Source organism: Babylonia areolata, chromosome 31 (genome assembly GCF_041734735.1).
Source record: "Babylonia areolata isolate BAREFJ2019XMU chromosome 31, ASM4173473v1, whole genome shotgun sequence".
In the NCBI taxonomy this organism is placed as follows: domain Eukaryota; kingdom Metazoa; phylum Mollusca; class Gastropoda; order Neogastropoda; family Buccinidae; genus Babylonia; species Babylonia areolata.
Window position 1 is genome coordinate 11,021,276 of NC_134906.1, and position 20,000 is coordinate 11,041,275.

The 20,000-nt window shown below is 40.3% G+C and overlaps 1 protein-coding gene across 1 annotated transcript in view; it reads right to left on the bottom strand.

Annotated features, from left to right (window-relative positions):
• LOC143275783 (G-protein-signaling modulator 2-like) overlaps window positions 1-20,000 on the bottom strand; it is a 112,161-nt gene that overhangs the window by 32,531 nt on the left and 59,630 nt on the right. The window contains exons 3-4 of the mRNA XM_076580061.1: window positions 9,216-9,439; window positions 6,671-6,806 (exon numbers count right to left, since the gene is read on the bottom strand). Coding sequence (XP_076436176.1) covers window positions 6,671-6,806; window positions 9,216-9,439 — 360 coding nt within the window. The remainder of the gene's footprint in view (window positions 1-6,670; window positions 6,807-9,215; window positions 9,440-20,000) is intronic.

Here is a 20,000-nt window from a genome sequence, read left to right on the forward strand (position 1 = left end):
AAATAAAATTTTTTTTTCATTCCCCTATTTTTCTCCACATCCATTTTTCCCTCTGTCCTGTCCTGCTGTTGATTTTCTGCCAGAACCAGTGTTACAAGACGAATGGGTTCCATTTCCAGTAAATCCTGTCAGTTACCAAGAGAAAAACGTAAGGGAAAAGTTTAACTCAATGAAACAAAAATGCAGGAAATTTTTTTTAATTTTTTTTTATCTGTTTTTTGTTGTTGTTGTTGTTGTTGTTAACAGAGGAAGAAGCCTGAAACAACTTCATTCTCAACATCCAGTTCATCATTCTGTGGTGGAAATTTTGTAGTGTAAATCACTGAATGTCAGGCGAACCAACAACAACAAGAGAGGCAAGGCCTTCAAGACTCACTTGTGATACACTAAAAAAAAAAAAATTTTTAAAATCTAATCGTTAAAATGTGTTCTGTATTTGTTATTATAAAGCTTCGGGTTAAAAAAAAAAGAAAAAAAGTCCTAACAGCAGATTCGAACTCTGCGTGTTCGGGTGAGAAGAAACTGTCTTACCATTACACTATCGTGGTTCCTTAACTGACGTTCAAAAATATAATATTTAAACATGCGTTTTTATAGGGCGATAAATTGATTGCAGTATTCGCAGTGAGAACGCGGTTTAAATCATATTATTCTGGTGTATCTTGGTCATTCAAAAAATCTTTAAGGGCACGGTAAAGGAGACGTTTTCTCTGGATCTAGATAGATGTACAAGTTTCAGTTAGTTACACCCGGCTGACACGGTCAATTCAATTTCTCTTTTATGTTCATTCTAGTTTTATAGTTTTAAAGTTGATATGAAAATTGAGTATTCTGTTAAACTAATAACACGTAGAGCCAAGCACAAGTACTTCTAAACGTCTTATCAAGTGAAAAGGACTTCATTTTGAGAAAAGTCAAGACTGGAAATTTTTACGTTTCATCAATTCAAGGGTATTAACTCACATGGTTTATCATTTTTAACTGTGAATTCCGACTGATTCTGTGGACATTTCTATGGCAGTTTGGGGCATAATCCAGTAAGTGATGAGGCGTTCACAAATCTTTCTCTGAATAAATATTTAACGGTCTCCTTCTCCAACTTTCCATCACATGTTATCATGTATTGTCCATTGAATATAGGATTGAACGGGCAGGTCAACAACTTGAAACAAAATGGCGTCGTTTGCGTTCGCGAAGAATATGAGCACGCGCTTTGAATGTGTATAAATATCTGTACGCAATTGATTTATGCCCATGACCTTCAGGGCTCAGCCAATAGATCTATAAAGTCCACTCGTCGTATTGATTTTAGTATTTTCCGAAAAAGACCACTTGGGCGAATGAACATAGTGAAAGCCCTGTACACTGAGAGTAAAACACACAAGCTTTTTATGTATCATTTTTTAGTATAATTTTAAAATGTAATGTTTAAGATGAGAAAGATCAGTTTAAAGCAAATTAAGTCCCCTAGCATTAATTACAGAGTAATTTCCCTTTTTTACTATTTGCACCAAAACGTTTGCAAAATAAATATAACTTCCATGCTTGGCAAAAGAAGTTCCTGTTTGAACAAAAAAAATGATAACAATGACTACTCTTGTTGTTGTGTCAGAATATCAGATCAAAGTGCCAAGTTTAGAGAATAAAAAAAAATATATAAAAAAAAATATATATAAATATAACAGTAAATGCAGTTCGCATATAATTTGGCTTCTTTTTTTAATTTTTTTGTGCCCATCCTAAAGGTGCAATATTGTTTTAAACAAGATGACTGGAAAGAACTGAATTTTTCCTATTTTTATGCCTAATTTGGTGTCAACTGACTAAGTATTTGCAGAGAAAATGGCAATGTTAAAGTTTACCACACACACACACACACACACACAGAGACAATCGAACACTGGGTTAAAACACAGACTCACTTTGTTTACACAAGTGAGTCAAAAACGAAAACACACACACAAAAAAGAAAGAAGATATTTCAGCGAAGAAGCGCAGAACTTGCGCTTGGGGTCGCCAAGGCCATACCTGGCTATCTAACTACCAGAATGAAGTACAAGATCTGGTTTTTTGTTGTTGTTGTTGTTCTTCCTGTTATATTTGATTCTTTGACAGGAGGCCAAACCTTCATGACTCGCATGTGATTCCTGCTAGATTTACCATAAAATCACTACCGTACGGTGAAAAATCAATATGGACACAGAATGAAATGATGATCTGTTTAAGAAAGAGAATGAAATAATGATTTCATTACTGATGCATTTCAGAAATGAAACAGCCATTTATTACATCATATTCACTTCTGCAGAAACTGCAAGGGCAAATAAATGGGCAGGAATATGTTTATCATGTCTGCCCAAACTGATGACTTAATGAACAACAACGAAGTTATATGAGCTGAATGTTCTATTTTCTAGTGACAGTCGATGCAGGCTGTTCTGCATGGCTGTCATGTTTGGAAATTTGATCTGGTTGGATCTGACCGACAAGTTTTTTTTTCATGTTTATCAATAAACAAAACAACAAAAATGAAAAAAGAAAAGAAAAACAAGAGAGGCAAGGCCTTCAAGACTCACTTGTGACAAATTAAGTCCCCTAGCATTAATTACAGAGTAATTTCCCTTTTTTACTATCTGCACCAAAACGTTTGCAAAATAAATAAAAATTCCATGCTTAGCGAAAGAAGTTCCTGTTTGAACAAAAAATGATAATAATGACTGCTCTTGTTGTTGTGTCAGAATATCAGAGTCAAAGTGCCAAGTTTAGAGAATACAAAAAATATAAATATAACAGTAAATGCAGTTTGCATATAATTAGGCGTCTTTTTTTAATTTTTTTTGTGCCCATCCTAAGGTGCAATATTGTTTTAAACAAGATGACTGGAAAGAACTGAATTTTTCCTATTTTTATGCCTAATTTGGTGTCAACTGACAAAGTATTTGCAGAGAAAATGGCAATGTTAAAGTTTACCACACACACACACACACAGACAATCGAACACTGGGTTAAAACACACTCACTTTGTTTACACAAGTGAGTCAAAAACGAAAACACACACACACAAAAAAAGAAGATATTTCAGCGAAGAAGCGCAGAACTTGCGCTTGGGGTCGCCAAGGCCATACCTGGCTATCTAACTACCAGAATGAAGTACAAGATCTGGTTTTTTGTTGTTGTTGTTGTTGTTCCTGTTATATTTGATTCTTTGACAGGAGGCCAAACCTTCATGACTCGCATGTGATTCCTGCTAGATTTACCATAAAATCACTACCGTAGGGTGAAAAATCAATATGGACACAGAATGAAATGATGATTTGTTTAAGAAAGAGAATGAAATAATGATTTCATTACTGATGCATTTGAGAAATGAAACAGCCATTTATTACATCATATTCACTTCTGCAGAAACTGCAAGGGCAAATAAATGGGCAGGAATATGTTTATCATGTCTGCCCAAACTGATGACTTAATGAACAACAACGAAGTTATATGAGCTGAATGTTCTATTTTCTAGTGACAGTCGATGCAGGCTGTTCTGCATGGCTGTCATGTTTGGAAATTTGATCTGGTTGGATCTGACCGACAAGTTTTTTTTCATGTTTATCAATAAACAAAACAACAAAAATGAAAAAACAAAAAAGAAAAACAAGAGAGGCAAGGCCTTCAAGACTCACTTGTGACAAATTAAGTCCCCTAGCATTAATTACAGAGTAATTTCCCTTTTTTACTATCTGCACCAAAACGTTTGCAAAATAAATAAAAATTCCATGCTTAGCAAAAGAAGTTCCTGTTTGAACAAAAAATGATAATAATGACTGCTCTTGTTGTTGTGTCAGAATAAGAGGTCAAAGTGCCAAGTTTAGAGAATACAAAAAATATAAATATAACAGTAAATGCAGTTTGCATATAATTAGGCGTCTTTTTTTAATTTTTTTTGTGCCCATCCCAGAGGTGCAATATTGTTTTAAACAAGATGACTGGAAAGAACTGAATTTTTCCTATTTTTACGCCAAATTTGGTGTCAACTGACAAAGTATTTGCAGAGAAAATGTCAATGTTAAAGTTTACCACAGACACACGGACACACACACACACACACACACACACACAGACAACCGAACACCGGGTTAAAACATAGACTCACTTTGTTTACACAAGTGAGTCAAAAAAGTGTATGATGACTGAGGGTATTAAAAAGAGAATTTGAAAACTGCACTTGCACAATCAATTGTGCATCTAAAATGTGCACGGATGTTCCACAATAGATTGCCACAGCTCAAGTTATTCACATAAAGTATGGCGGCTTTTTTTCTGGCAAAAGTCTGTTTGCTAGCATGCTCCATGCTCTGCTTCATTTCAAAGACTGACAACAGCACACAGATGGGCCAACAGCAAAAGTGACAGCTGTGTGATCAATGGTTTCTCCACTACAATGGGAATTCATTAACAGCTGAGTCTTTGGTGAAGGACTATCGAGTGTGGACTCAAAACTAGGATTGCACTGGCTCTTAGTACTGCAGCCTTGGTCTTGGTGTTGCCCATCGGGTTTCACACTGTACAGGTTTTTTTGGGTTTTTTTTTCTTTTTTCTTCTTTTTTTGCATGTTTTGCATGAGGATTGCTAGGTGTATTGATTATTACTGCTATTGCTTTTAATGCAGTGTCCTGTCTGTGTGCGTGCGGGGAGTGGGCGTGGGGGTGGGGGTGGGGCAGCTGCTATGTACATATATATGCATGTTGAAATGTATGTATGCAGTGTGTGTGTGTGTGTGTGTGTGTGTGTGTGTGTGTGTGTGTTTAGTTTGTTAGTCACATTCTGGTGTGGGTACTTAACACTGATGGAATGTGTTATGTAAACAAAAGCGTTTTGTAAAGCACCTAGAGCAGATTTCTGGATAGTGTCCTATACAATACATGTATCCATTATCATCATCATTATTGTTATGATTTGTCATGCTTGCTTCATTGTTGGATCAGCCTGCATACTTTAGTGGATTATATATATATATATATATATATATATATATATATATATATATATATATATAAAATATAGAGAGGTAGAGGCACTCACAACTGCAGCCTTCCAAATGTTCTTTTCCATCTGATAACTAGTTTTACAGTCCGACAAGTTAGAACTTGTGATAAGTCACAAGGAGAAGCGAAGGAAAAGGGTGTGATCACATTCACTGCAAGTGGCGTCTGCTTCCATCTTTTTTCCTTCCTCTTTTTTTTTTTTTTTTTTTTTTTTTAAGTGTGTGTTCATGTGTGTGTGTGTGTGTGTGTGTGTGTATGTAAGTGTGTGTGTTTGTGTTTTATCATGACATATATATATATACATATTTACCAGTGAGGAAGGCACCACCAGACATAATTTGGGACAGGGGGAGGGGGCACAAAAAAAAAAAAAAAATCCCTTCCCCTCCCCTCTCTGACCAAAGACACAACACCATGCAGAAATAGGGCCTCGAAAACTGATGACTAGCTCAGAACATTAACGTTTCAATAAGTGGAGTGACGGCTTAGAGGTAACGCGTCCACCTAGGAAGTGAGAGAATCTGAGCGCGCTGGTTCGAATCACGGCTCAGTCATCAATATTTTCTGCCCCTCAACTAGACCTTGAGTGGTGGTCTGGATGCGAGTCATTCGGATGAGACAATAAACTGAGGTCCCATGTGCAGCATGCACTTAGCGCACGTAAAAGAACCCACGGCAACGAAAGGGTTGTTCCTGGCAAAATTCTGTAGAAAAATCCACTTCGATAGGAAAAACAAATAAAACTGCACGCAGGAAAACACACACACACACACACACACACACACACAAAAAGGGTGGCACTGTAGTGTAGTGATGCGCTCTCCCTGGGGAGTGCAGCCCCAATTTCACACAAGAGAAATCTGTTGTGACAAAAAGAGAAATACAATACAATACAATTATGCCACAGATTTCTTCAAAGAATGGCAAGGGAGAAGAGAGAGAGAGAGAGAGAGAGAGAGAGAGAGAGAGAGAGAAAAGTCACATAAAAGAGTCATGTCTGTTAAGATTCATCTATGTTGCTTTGAACCCAGCTTCCACCACTCAGGGCCATGTAAGGGCTGAGAAAAAAAATGTAAACATAGGTATCTTAGAACATGGTAAAAACAACAACAACAAAACCCAAAAAAACAAAAACTTTAAACGGAAAGAAATGATGAGCACAAGTACAGTCACATTCATGCACACAGACCTAGGACATGCCTCTGACTTTGACCATCCTGTCCATGTTTTGCCAGAGGATTGAAAAAAACAAAACACACATACAAAATGAAAAACAACTAACCTAAAGATAAACACAATTATCCATAATACATTAAAAAAAAAAAATTGTTAATTAAAGATATACAACAGAGGGACAGGGGCAGGTCCCTCAGGTTAAATAAAGGATAAATCTACAAACAGATCAGATCAAGTTGAGGAAATCTGACAAGTGTATGCACTCATAAAATAAAAAGACAGAGAGAGAGAGACAGACAGACAGACAGAGAAGAAAAAGAAAACCCCACACAACCCTACCAATGGCAACAACCAAAATCCACACCTGTAAAATCACACACACACACACACACACACACGCACACACACACACGCTCACACATACACACGCCCCAGTCCCACACCATCCCCTCTCTCACCTTGTCATTTAGCTCCCGGGAAATCTCCAGGTGCCTCATGCAGCAGACGATGGCCTCGTCGTACTTGCCAATCACCTTCAGCGTGTTGCCCAAGTTGCCACTCGCCTTGGCCTCCCCCATCCGGTCCTGGCATGTCCTGCCCAAACAGCAGCAGCCGTCATATCAATAACAAGAAGTATGATAAGAATAATAATAAGTATTTACATAGCCCTGAATCTTGATCAGAGACAAATCAAAGCACTTTCACACCAGTCATTCACATGCATGCGTAACTCAAAACCTGAGAAACTGAAGACAAAGAAAAGGCAGGGGAGGAAGGCTATCTTGCAAGAGGTGGGTTTTAAGGCCAGACTTGAAAGAGCTGAGTGCGGAGACCTGACGAAGTGGGAACGGAAGTTCATTCCAAATGAAAGGTCCAGAGACAGACAAAGAACAGCGGCCGACAGTGAAGTGTTTGAATCTGGGTATGCGCAAAACAGAGTGGATCCGAAGCCGATCGTAGAGAGCGAGATGGAGTGTAGAGGTGAAGGCAGCCACAAAGATAGAAAGGCGCAGATTCGTGAATACATTTATAACATAGAGTGCTGATCTTGCACTTTATTCTGTGTGAGACAGGGAACCAATCATGCACACTGACCATCCCTGTCTTCACACCACATGTAAACAGGTGCCTGAAGGATTGCCACCTGGGAGCGTGGGGTTGGGGCGGTGGATGGGGGTGGAGGAGGGTTTGTGTACCTCAGAGATCCCCAGAGCTATGCCAGAAGGGAACTTATCCTCCTGATAGAGTCACCCAAGCCGGACAGGTTCAAAGGGTAGAGGCCAAACAAAATGTGATCCACTGGTCCTCCAGGTATGGGATTGGGCACAGTGCGGAGTGGTGATGATGGATTTCCTGGCAAAGAGTACCACAATTACCGGGACAAACTACGCTTCATTGCAGCAGAAACTGTGAGAGGCCATCAAAACCGAGAGGCGTGGCATGCTGACCAAAGGTTTCCACCTCCTGCAAGACAGCGCCCCAGTTCACAACTCACATGTTGCCCAGAGGGAAGCACGGTCCTGCTGCTATGAAATCTCCCGACCTCACACCATCCGACTTCCACCTCTTTCCAACCATGAAGTCATTTTTTGAGTGCAAGCACTTCCCAGACAATGAAACGCTTCTTTCCAAATTCAAGGCACGGCTTCTGGCGCAACCTGCAGACTTCTACAGGCAAGGTCTTCACATCTGCATTGTATCAGTATCAGTAACAGCAGCTCAAGGAGGCGTCACTGCGTTCAGACAAATCCATATACACTACACATCTGCCAAGCAGATGCCTGACCAGCAGCGTAACCCAACGCGCTTAGTCAGGCCTTGAGAAAAAAAAAATAAATAAATAAATAAATTAAAAAAAAACAAAAAAACAGAATAAAATAAAATAGAATTAATTAATTAATTAATTAACAAATAAAATAAAATAAAATCTGCATAAAGAGATGGGAGAAGTGTGTCACCCTTGGCGGCACCTATCTACAGAAAGACTAATAACTGTACCAAGTTTTGTTCCTCTCAGTCCATAGGAAGTGGGCCAGGTGACATCTTTAATGAACACCCCTCCTATAATATGGGAACTACTTATCATAAAATACACACAAAAATCTCAAAATATGCAACCGATAGCCCAAAATAATCATCAATATTTTTCATAGCATTTTTCTGTCACAAAAAACGACTGTTTTGGAATGGCAGGCAAGTAGGTTTCATGTTTTCCTTTCACCTTCATTCCCTGAGTGGAGCCGAGCGAAAAGACTATCACCATTTCAGATGGAGACAATACTAAATGGAAACAATTATCACACTACAATCGTTATTTCATCAATCTTATGCCACAGTGTGTCCATTCTGACTCAGTCTGCAAGGAACATGTATTACTTTCTTAAAATTTAACTTAGTAAAAACACATTTTTTTTTTTTTGGCAAGGCATTTTTCTTTCTTTTCTGGAAACACATCCCCTTTTTTTTCTTTCTTTTTTTTTTTTTCTTTTTCTGGCAAAAAATTATATTCCATCCTTTCTTAGAATCTTCCTTTTCTCTTTTTTCCTCTCTTCTTTACTAAATATTTAAACTGTCTTCTTCTTCGTTCATGGGCTGCAACTCCAACATTCACTCGTATATGTACACGAGTGGGCTTTTACGTGTATGACTGTTCTTACACCGCCATGTATGCAGCAATACTCCCATTTTCAGGGGTGTGCATGCTGGGTATGTTCTTGTTTCCATAGCCCACTGAACGCTGACACGGATCACAGGATCTTTAACGTGCGTATATCTTCTGCTTGCATATACACACATGAAGAAGGTTCAGGCACAAGCAGGTCTGTACATATCTTGACCTGGGAGATCAGTAAAATCCCCACCAGGCGCCATTACGGAGACTTGAACCCAGGACCCTCAGACTGAAAGTCCAACGCTTTAAGTTTAACCATTCGGCTATTGCGCCCGTCAGATATCTAAACCAACCCAAAGCCAATTTTCCATACGATACATGTATGTACCCACCTTGCCAAGTTGAGGTCATGTTTGTGATACTCCAGAGCCTTGGCGTAGTCCTGCAGGTAAAAGTAGGCGTTGCCCAGCTGACTGTAGATGGCGCCCAGCGTCTTGAGGTCGTCCGTCCCCGCCTGCACCGCCGCCTCGAAGAACTGCACCCCCGCCCGACAGTCGCCCGCCTTGCAAAGTCGCTCCCCTTGCAGGGCCAGCTCCATGCAGGTGCAGGACATGGTCTGCCAACAACAAAAAAAACACACCCAGCACGGGGGACATTAGTCTTTCATGTTGGCGAGGACTTCAAGATACAGTGTGAAGGCTGTCATCAGTTTCGTCCTCTCCCCAAGCACAGGCACGCTGATGGCTGACGAGTCCCCGACTCTTCCACACACAGCGGCTGATGCTGGGGAATGGCTGGTCTCTGGTGGGGTTCTGTTTGTCTCCCCTGTTTTTGTTTGTTTTCTTTTCTTTTCTTTCTTTCTTTCTTCTTCTTTTTTCAGCCTTCAGTCTTTCATACCATCACAATAAAAACCTAGCAAACTGATTTTGGCTATTATTATAAAATAATCACACACATATACATACCCACACTCAAGCACAGAGAAGCCTGTCAAATCAGTCTCACAAATATATATAGAGTTGAAAACACACACACACACACACGGACACACACAGATACACATACAGACACACACCTACACACACACACACAGCTAATATATAAATGTGAAAGAAAAAAAAAAAAGCCTGAAAGAATCCTCACCAACGAACAGCACTAGTATCCAGTCTGAATGTGAAACGTGCTCACAAGCAGCTGGAAACCTGATACATTTGTATCTATCAGGAAACGATCCAGAGAAACCAGTCAGCTACGTTTCACTGTCGCCGCACAACATCAGCTCTTTGTTTCACTTCCCGTCGTGTTGAAAAGGTGCAACATTGCAAATATCATCACCATCTGCTATTCTTCCTTGTTCAAATGTATCCTTCCATGTCAACTCTCACTGTTTGTGCATGCACTTGAACATGCGTGTGTGTGTATGTGTACTCTGTGTGTGTGTGTGTGTGTGTGTAGTCTTCAGTTTAACGTCTTCCACTTTAAGTGATATATGTGTGTGTGTGTGTGTGTGTGTGTGTGTGTGTGTACATGTGTGTGTGTGCGTGTGTGTGTCTGTGTGTGTGTGTGTGTGAGCGAGTGAGCGAGCGAGCGTGCGTGCGTGCGTGTGCATGTGTGTGTGTACTGTGTGTGTGTTAGTCTGTGCATGTCTGAGAGAGAAACAGACAGACAGACAGAGACAGAGACTCAGACCTGACAATCTGACACTTTGATACTTTACTGTCATTAGCTTAAAAGCCCATGCGACAGGGGGTGGGTGGTGTGGGAGTACAGTGCCTTTTTTTTTTAAGGTCTTTCAGCTCCAAAGTTTAAACAATATAAGGAAAACAAAATTATTATCATGTACCAAGTATTATTTTTACCATACACCAGAGACACACATCACATAAATACATAAACCATATCCACCCAAATGCTACCTTTACTTCTTTTTCTTTCTTTTTTTTAATAAAAAAAAAAAAATCTTAATTGATTAATGAGTATTTGGAGTCTAGAGCTAGAGCGAGAGAGAGAGAGAGACAGAGAGAGAGAGAGAGTAAACATAAATATACAAATGATTTCATTAATATAAACATGCATTAACTTGATTATATATATATATATATATATATATACACACACACATATATATATATACACATACATAATATATCTGCTACACATCTCAAAAACATCCAAAGCCGAAGAAACGCAAATAATCTGAAACCCTTGAATGCCAAACCTTGGTGAAATGAGATCAATCCAGCATGAATCTCACGTGCAATGCTTGTTCATTAAACGATGGTGTAACTGGTTCTGCTGAGCTTAACCCTTTCAACGCCAATTTAGAGTGCAAAATTCCCTTCTGCTATAAACACAGAAAATATGGTGTCTTAAGAATAGCTGGGGATTTCCCCCTGTAATGAGTAGAAAATATGACCTACCCTACCACCAAACATTAAGAGCAGTAGGTTCATGGATAACAGACCAATGACCTGGTTACCATTCAGTGACATGGGTCCTCTACCTTGCTGCTGCATAAATGTGAGTTTGGCAGTGAAAGGGTTAAAAGTAATGCAACACCCAAAGAGGAAGATGTCCAAGTAAAGAACGGTGACTGACATCCTGACCTTTAAGCTCGGTCTTCTGTCCCCCCCCCCCCCCCCCACCCCCCTTTAAATATAAGTTCAACCTCATCTCAGAGAGGTGACAGCCCTTCACTGACAAGCATACTCATCAGCGGCAGTCAGCGGGGGGAGGGGAGGGTGTGTGTATGTGTGGGGGAGGGGGGGGGGGGGGGGGGGGGGGGGGAATAAAGGCATTTTCAAAACAACATAATTGCCTCCTTCACATTCTTTGTTGTTGTTAACATCACAGAGACAGGAAACAGTTAGTACCGGTAGTTCAGATTCACCGACATCACTAATTTTTTTTTAAATTTTAAAACAACATAATTGCCTCCTTCATATTTCTTTGTTGCTGTTAACATCACAGAGACAGGAAACAGTTAGTACTGGTACTTCAGATTCACCGACATCATTAAATACCCCTCTCTTTGTTTCACTCTTGCGTGTACATGTAGTCAACGGCAACTTGTGACTCAGTTTGTGAGGGACGGTTTAAAAATCCATATTGAACTATCTGCCATGCAGACCACAACGGCAGTTTCGATGCAAACCATCTGCCAATACCCTCGTGCAAATCATGATCATAAGGAACTTAAATATAAACTGTCTGCCAATAGTCCCAAGCGGATCATAATCTATAATTCCGCCCCACCCATCCTCTCAGTTCTGTGGTACTTATTCCATTCCACATGTCCATCCCTGTTCTGATTGGAAAATGCAGCAACCTCCTCCCTGGCATTTACCACTAGACAGAGCCCGGCAGAACAGAATTAAGTTCCAGTATGACTGACAGTTATTCAAGCGTTTAATGAAATCTTTCATGAGCAGTATCTAAGTGCTTGATGAATTCATTTTGGTTCTCTTAAGCTCCTTACAAGGTAATTCACTTCACTGAACGTTCTTGACAGCATTACAGAGTGCTTGTCTTGGTGTGCATCCAGACACAACAACAGGCAGAAAATCACTGGCACCACTTCCAACTCATCAATAATAACAGAACTAATCAGATTCATCTTCAACATGGAAGTGAAAGAATCCAGAAACAACAAGAGAGGTAAGGCCTTCCAAGACTCACTTGTGTTACACTTTTCAAAAATCTAATCGTTAAAATGTGTTCTGTATTTGTTATTATAAAGCTTCGGGCTAAAAGAAAAAGAAAAAGAAAAAAAAAGTCCTAACGGCAGATTCGAACCCCGCGTGCTCAGGTAAGAAGAAACTGTCTTACCCATTACACTATCGTGGCTCCTTAGCCGACGTTCAAAAATATATAATTTAAACATGCCTTTTTAAAGGGCGATAAATTGTTTGCGGTATTCGCAGTGAGAATGCTGTTTAAATCATATTATTCTGGTGTATCTTGGGCATTCAAAAAATCTTTAAGGGCAATTAAAAAATTCTTTTTAAGTCCGTGGTAAAGGAGACCGGTAAAGGAGACGTGGCTATCGCCCCAATCACACTGCAACATTTAGCCATTTTCTCTGGATCTAGATAGATGAACAAGTTTAGTTACACCTGGTTGACACGGTCAGTTGATTCAATTTCTCTTTTATGTTCATTTTAGTTTTATAGTTTTAAAGTTGATATGAAAGTTGAGTATTCTGTTAAAGTAATAACATGTAGAGCCAAGTACAAGTACTTCTAAACGTCATATGAAGTGAAAAAGACTTCATTTTGAGAAAAGTCAAGACTGGAAATTTTTACGTTTCATCAATTCAAGGGCATTAACTCTCACGGTTTATTATTTTTAACTGTGAATTCCGACTGATTCTGTGGATATTTTTATGACAGTTTGGGGCATACTCCAGTAAGTGATGAGGCGTTCACAAATCTTTCTCTTAATAATAAATAAATATTTAATGGTCTCCTTCTCCAACTTTCCATCACATGTTATCGTGTATTGTTGATTGAATATAGGATTGAACGGGCAGGTCAACAACTTGAAACAAAATGGTGTCGTTCGCGTTCGCAAAGAATATGAGCATGCGCTTTGAATATGTGTACGCAATTGATTTTTGCCCATGACCTTCAGGGCTCAGCCAATAGATCTATAAAGTCCACTCGTCGTATTGATTTTTAGTATTTTCCGAAAAAGACCACTTGGGCGAATGAACATAGTGAAAGCCCTGTACACTGAGAGTAAAACACACAAGCTTTTTATGTCTTGAGTATAATTTAAAAATGTAATGTTTAAAATGAGAAAGATCAGTTTAAAGCAAATGAAGCCCCCTAGCATAAATTACAGATTAATTTCCCTTTTTTACTATCTGCACCAAAGACATGCAAAATAAATATAACTTCCATGCTTAGCAAAAGAAGTTCCTGTTTGAACAAAAAATGATATTAATGACTGCTCTTGTTGTTGTGTCAGAATATCAGATCAAAGTGCCAAGTTTAGAGAATAAAAACAATATAAATATAACAGTAAATTCAGTTTGCATATAATCTGGCTTCATTTATTATTTTTTTGTGCCCATCCCAGAGGTGCAATATTCTTTTAACTCTTTCCATACGAACGGCGAAAGAGACGACGTTAACACCGTTTCACCCCATTTACCATCATCAAAATATTGCAAGCGGAAGGCTCATACTGAAGACGTGAATGTTGACAAAGAATACCAAAATTCTGACGACGGAAGCTAAAGGCTGGGTCATTCAGACACCCATCCGAGGGGTCTGTGTAGAGGAGAAGAGAGGACTGGCCGTACTGAGTGAGTTAAACAAGATGACTGGAAAGAACTGAATTTTTCCTATTTTCATGCCAAATTTGGAGTCAGCTGACAAAGTATTTGCTGAGAAAATGGCAATGTTAAAGTTTACCACGGACACACAGACACACACACAGACAACCGAACACCGGTTAAAACACAGACTCACTTTGTTCACACAAGCGAGTCAATAAAAGGGAGTAGTCAGCAAGCAGAAAGTAGTTTATTATTATTATTATTATTATTATTATCATCATTCCTATTGTTGCTGTAACTAGTGCTGTCATAACCACTATTGTTTCTTTTATTTTATTTCTATCTTAATCCAAATACTTCCTTTATAATTATATAACATAATGGCTGTCCCTCTGTTTCATGGATGACATGACTGTGTAGCCATCTATCCATGACAGACAGACAGACAGACAGACAGACTGCATAGAAAACACTGTGCGGAAGGGTTTCTGAAGTGGTGGAGCTGCTGCACAGTGGAAATCCCTTTCTCGGCTGCAGATGCCAAATTTCAGAGGCACAGAGAATCATCATGTCTGAAGAATCCTTTGTAATATAAAACATTACATCATGCAGTTTGGTGCTGGTTTGAGCCTCATCCTTTCTCCACTATTGCCTGTTCATATTACAAATGAAAACTTACACTTCCATACAAAGAAGCCAATCACCTTCATAAGAAGATCAGAGTTCATCCACAATGCATGATCCCCGACAACTAAAACCTCACATCAGCGGCAGAACACAAAACTGTCAGGCTGCCTGTAGCTTGCATCACTCTCACACACAGTCAGTAATATGAAGCCAGAAAACTGAGATATATCCAAAATCACAACAGCTGTCCAATCCCAATGCTTCTGCTGCCTCAATTCAGACTTCAGACATGCGTTCACAAGCACTGATAGGGGTTTTTTTTGCCCCCTCACAGCAGCATTACTGTCATGCTTACTCATCCTGACACGTCCACCCACCACCACCACCACACACACACACGGCCAACACGCACACACACACACACACACAGAGCCACACCCAGACTTGTTTCCAATCAGTTCTTATTCAAGCAGTTTGTGTCAGTGTCTGCTGAGCTAACCCATGAAAATGATAAGCAGAATTCACAATAAGTAGAATCCACATTCTGAACAGTCACCCAGAGTCAGTCAGCAATGTTTGTTATATTTCAATCCTGTTTCATTCTGTTTTGAGGATACTCTGGCACAACCTGTTTAACACAGAGGACGTACAGATTTGCCAGCATTAAGTAGTTCTGACTTGCCTGAACTGTGCACACAGCCCCAGTCACAGCAATGTTTGTTATATTTCAATCCTGTTTCATTCTGTTTTGAGGATACTCTGGCACAACCTGTTTAACACAGAGGACGTACAGATTTGCCAGCATTAAGTAGTTCGGACTTGCCTGAACTGTGCACACAGCCCCAGTCACAGCTCAAGTCAAGCGCTGTCAGTACACAGCTGTTTCATCAGCGAAACGTCAAGTGGTGCTGGCGCTCTTCAAACTAGAACAACATGCCAGGGTGAAAAAAAAAAGCAGTCAAATTAAAGGCAATTACACATCCCCACTGCATAACTTGTGTCTTTACAATATGTATGTACTAGGTCTGCCTCAACACTCGGCCCATATCAGAGACTGACATAAGCTTACTGTTGAGCCAGTAGCAAAGTGAAATCTGTATGATCAATGGTTTCTCCACCGCACTGGGAATTCATTCACAGATTAGTCTCTTGTGAAGGACTATGACTCTCAAACCAGGAAACAAGACTGCACTGGCTCTTAGTGCTGCAGCCTTGGGGGCTAACTGATCTTCAGGAACCATCCCAACGACTGTTTTAAAGCCCTCTTGGCCCAGAAAGTGGGGATTGTAACTTGGGGGAGACACTCTCCACTATATCAATCAAATTCTAGCCCAAATTGTCAGGACAGCAGCTCTGATGGTCTTAGTCAGACACAACTCACCACCACACAACCGTATACAACTACAGTACATAACATTAGATTTCCTACTGCTGTATTAGTGCCACTGATGAACTTCCGAAGAAACTGTTACATGTCTGTCTGAGTGTGTGCGTGTATGTGACTGAAACATGACTGAGTAACACGGGAAACAAATGATGTGTGCCCAATGGCAGCTGTCAGTCGGCTCTACCCACAGCCCCAGGTAAGCATACTGTTGTGCAGTTTGCAAAGCGCTTAGAGTTTGGTCTCTGACCAAAGATGGGCGCTAAATAAGTATCCATATCCACAGTCAGTGTTTCTTCCACGTAAGCCTCAGTTATGACATATTTGTATTTGTATTTGTATTTATCACAACAGATTCTCTGTGTCAAATTCGGGCTGCTCTCCCCTAGGGAGAGCGCATCGCAATGCTACAGCGCCACCCTTTTTTTTTTTTCTCCAGTGTGCAGTTTTATTTGTTTTTCCTATCGAAGTGGATTTTTCTACAGAATTTTGCCAGGAACAACCCTTTTGTTGCTGTGGGTTCTTTTACGTGTGCTAAGTGCATGCTGCACACAAGACCTCTGTTTATCGTCTCATCCAAATGACTAGCGTCCAGAGCACCACTCAAGGTCTAGTGGAGGAGGAGAAAATATCGGCGGCTGAGCTGTGATTCGAACCAGCGTGCTCAGATTCTCTCACTTCCCAGGTAGACGCATTACCTCTAGGCCATCACTCCATAGGGACTAGTCCTTCAAACAAGATGAAAAACCAAGGTTCTGAATGCTGTGCATACACAAACTTTACTTTCCAGTGAAAAACTTCAACAGTATCTGTTCACAATTAAAAAAACAAATCTTATTCATGAAAATGTACTAACAAGCCCAAAAGTGACATAAATTGTTACAAAATAAATAAATAAATAAATAACTTTTTTTTTTTAAACCACACAGAGACGCTCTGATACAACAGAACATTTCAATCTCAATATGCCTGCCCTGGCTCACTACATATAATTTGGCCTTTTGATACTTTAACAAGACAACTGGACTGTGTCTGCAGATGCAGCACATTCTTTCAATACAGAAAAAAAAAAAAAAAAACATCGTGCGCATGAATCTAAACATTTTTTTAAATGCCCAAAAACTCCCTTTTGGAAGTGTAATGAAAAGCTTAACTTTCTGGATCAATCAATACTTTTTCAGTGTGTAGGAGGCCATCTGGGACAAGATGCACAGGGGTAAAACTACTGAACTGTGCGGAAGAAGAAGAAGAAAAAAAAAAAAAAGGAATCTAAAAAAAAAATCTAAAGCCTGTCAGTGACCCAAGATTTGGGCCGCCCACCACAGAAAAAGAGTCACAAGCATATAAACTGTGAAAAACAGAAATGTTTAAAAAAAAAAATAAAAAAAAAATAGTGACAATAATTCATGCATCACTTAAACCCTACCGTGACTCACACTATCAAGTATCATACTTCAGAAAGGGTGTTTTTTGTTTTTGTTTCTTTAATCCTTCAAAAGAAATACAGATGGATCAAACCATGTGCATACAGACAGGATGCTGATAAAACAACAACAGAGGCTTCATTCCACTCACACACAACCTGTTCAATAACTCTGAACCAGGTTTGAGTGCCTGTGCATCAAACTGTCTCCCACGCTATTTATCTTTAGTGTTCTTTAGTCTATTCATCTCCTCCTGTTCTCATGTCGCTCAACGCAAGTTGGGCGTGAAACTCTATTGCTTGCCATCACCATCATGTGAATCCTTCCCATGGCCAGGAACAGGAACGAGATAATTTACCTAATTTAGCATTGCCGGTTTCTGCACCAAGGACCCCAATGACAGCTGAACTTGCTGCCATTGAAAAGACAGCTCAGTGTACACACAGCTCAAGTGACAGGCAGTAGCAGTTTCCATTTTGATTTCTCTGGTATAACTACTGCTTGCGCACCAATAGTACTCAGCTTCAGTCGCTCTTCTGTCCCTCTCCCTTAAATCAAGTGACAGAATAAAGCTGACAGATATAATAAGTACTTACTGCTGACAAAAAAAAAAAATCACAGGCTTCAGTAACAAAACAGCACACCTGGTAATTACAATCACATTCAAGTTTCATGAAATTCTTCTTCCCCAGCGTTGGTGGTCTGCAACTCCCATGTTCACTTGTATAATTCATGGGTGGAGTTTTATGTGTACGACCGTTTTTACCCCGCCATGTCAGCAATCACACTCTGTTTTCAGGTGAGTTCATGAAACTGATGCTTGACATGACCAATTTATCAACAGTCATCAATAATACAAACAATGTGACTGGAAAGTATGGAGTCAAAACAACAGATGTTTAGTCAAATGTCCACATTATCACAAACCACCAGGAGAAAAATTCTCAAACTTGAGGAACATAACCAACTGATGGGAGAAGGAATAATGTCTGTATTGCACTTCAATGCATTTAAATTGTGTCTTTAAAAAAACAACAGAAAAAATGGAGAGGGTTTTGGGGGGGGGGGGGGGGCGGACGTAAATGCTTTAATAATACATAGTTTTTCTATGGTGCGATATCCAGCACCAATGCTGCTCAAAGCGCCTTACATCATAGCTGACACACTGAACTAAGCTTTACATGCTCCTGTTGGGGAGGGGTGGGAGGCTGGGGTGTGGAGGGTGGGGAAGAACTTCAACACTGTCAGCAAAAGGTAATAAGATTTAGAACTATACTGAAAGAACCAATGACAACACTCGGCTGGATAAAATTTCACTATGAGCCAGAAGAAGAAGAAGAAGAAGAAGACGAGCGAATGATCTCCTGCCAAAGTCTGCTAGCAGCACACAATGCAGTCATAGTTGTCGCCCATAACAAGACCATACACCACAGCCCTTTCAGCCGGCTCTGTCTAATCAAGCAGCCAAAAGTGAAAAAGGTAATGGGGGCCCAGAAATAGTCTGGTCTGGAAGAAAAGCGGAAGTACTGGTAGCTGCTCTGCTTGATAGCACCCACAGCCCCCCTCCCAAGAAGCTGACAACCAGGGACAATGGTACGCCTCAGCGAGTCCTCCCAAGACGGAAATGGCCATCGCTGGCTTTGGTTGGCATCACAGACTGTACCTCCAATGTGGGGGACTTAGAGAGACAGAGAGACAGGTAGAAAGAGAGGGAGACAGACAGACAGAGACAGAGTAAGAGAGAGAGAGAGAAGATAAGCACTGGGGAAAGGTTCTCCCTGAACAAACAGGACAGAGACAGAGAGAGTGAGAGAGAAGATGAGCACTGGCGAAGGATTCTCTCTGAACAAACCATTCTCTTTGGAGAGACAGACAGACAGAGACAGAGTAAGAGAAAGAGAGAGTGAGAGAGAAGATGAGCACTGGCAGACAGTTCTCTCTGAACAAACCATTCACTTTAGAGAGTTAGAGAGACAGACAGACAGAGACAGAGTAAGAGAGAGAGTGAGAGAGAAGATGAGCACTGGCGAAGGATTCTCTCTGAACAAACCATTCTCTTTGGAGAGACAGACAGACAGACAGTGACAGATTAAGAGAAAGAGAGAGTGAGAGAGAAGATGAGCACTGGCAGAGGGTTCTCTCTGAAACCATTCCCTTTAGAGAGACAGACAGGCAGACAGACAAAGAGAGAGAGAGAGAAGGTGAGCACTGGCAGACAGTTCTCTCTGAAACCATTCCCTTTAGAGAGACAGACAGGCAGACAGACAAAGAGACAGACAGAGACAGAGTAAGAGAGACAGAGTGTGTGTGTGAGAGAGAAGATGAGCACGGGCGGACAGTTCTCTCTGAAACCATTCTCTTTAGAGAGACAGGCAGGCAGGCAGGCAGACAGACAAAGAGACAGACAGAGACAGAGTAAGAGAGAGAGTGTGTGTGTGAGAGAGAAGATGAGCACTGG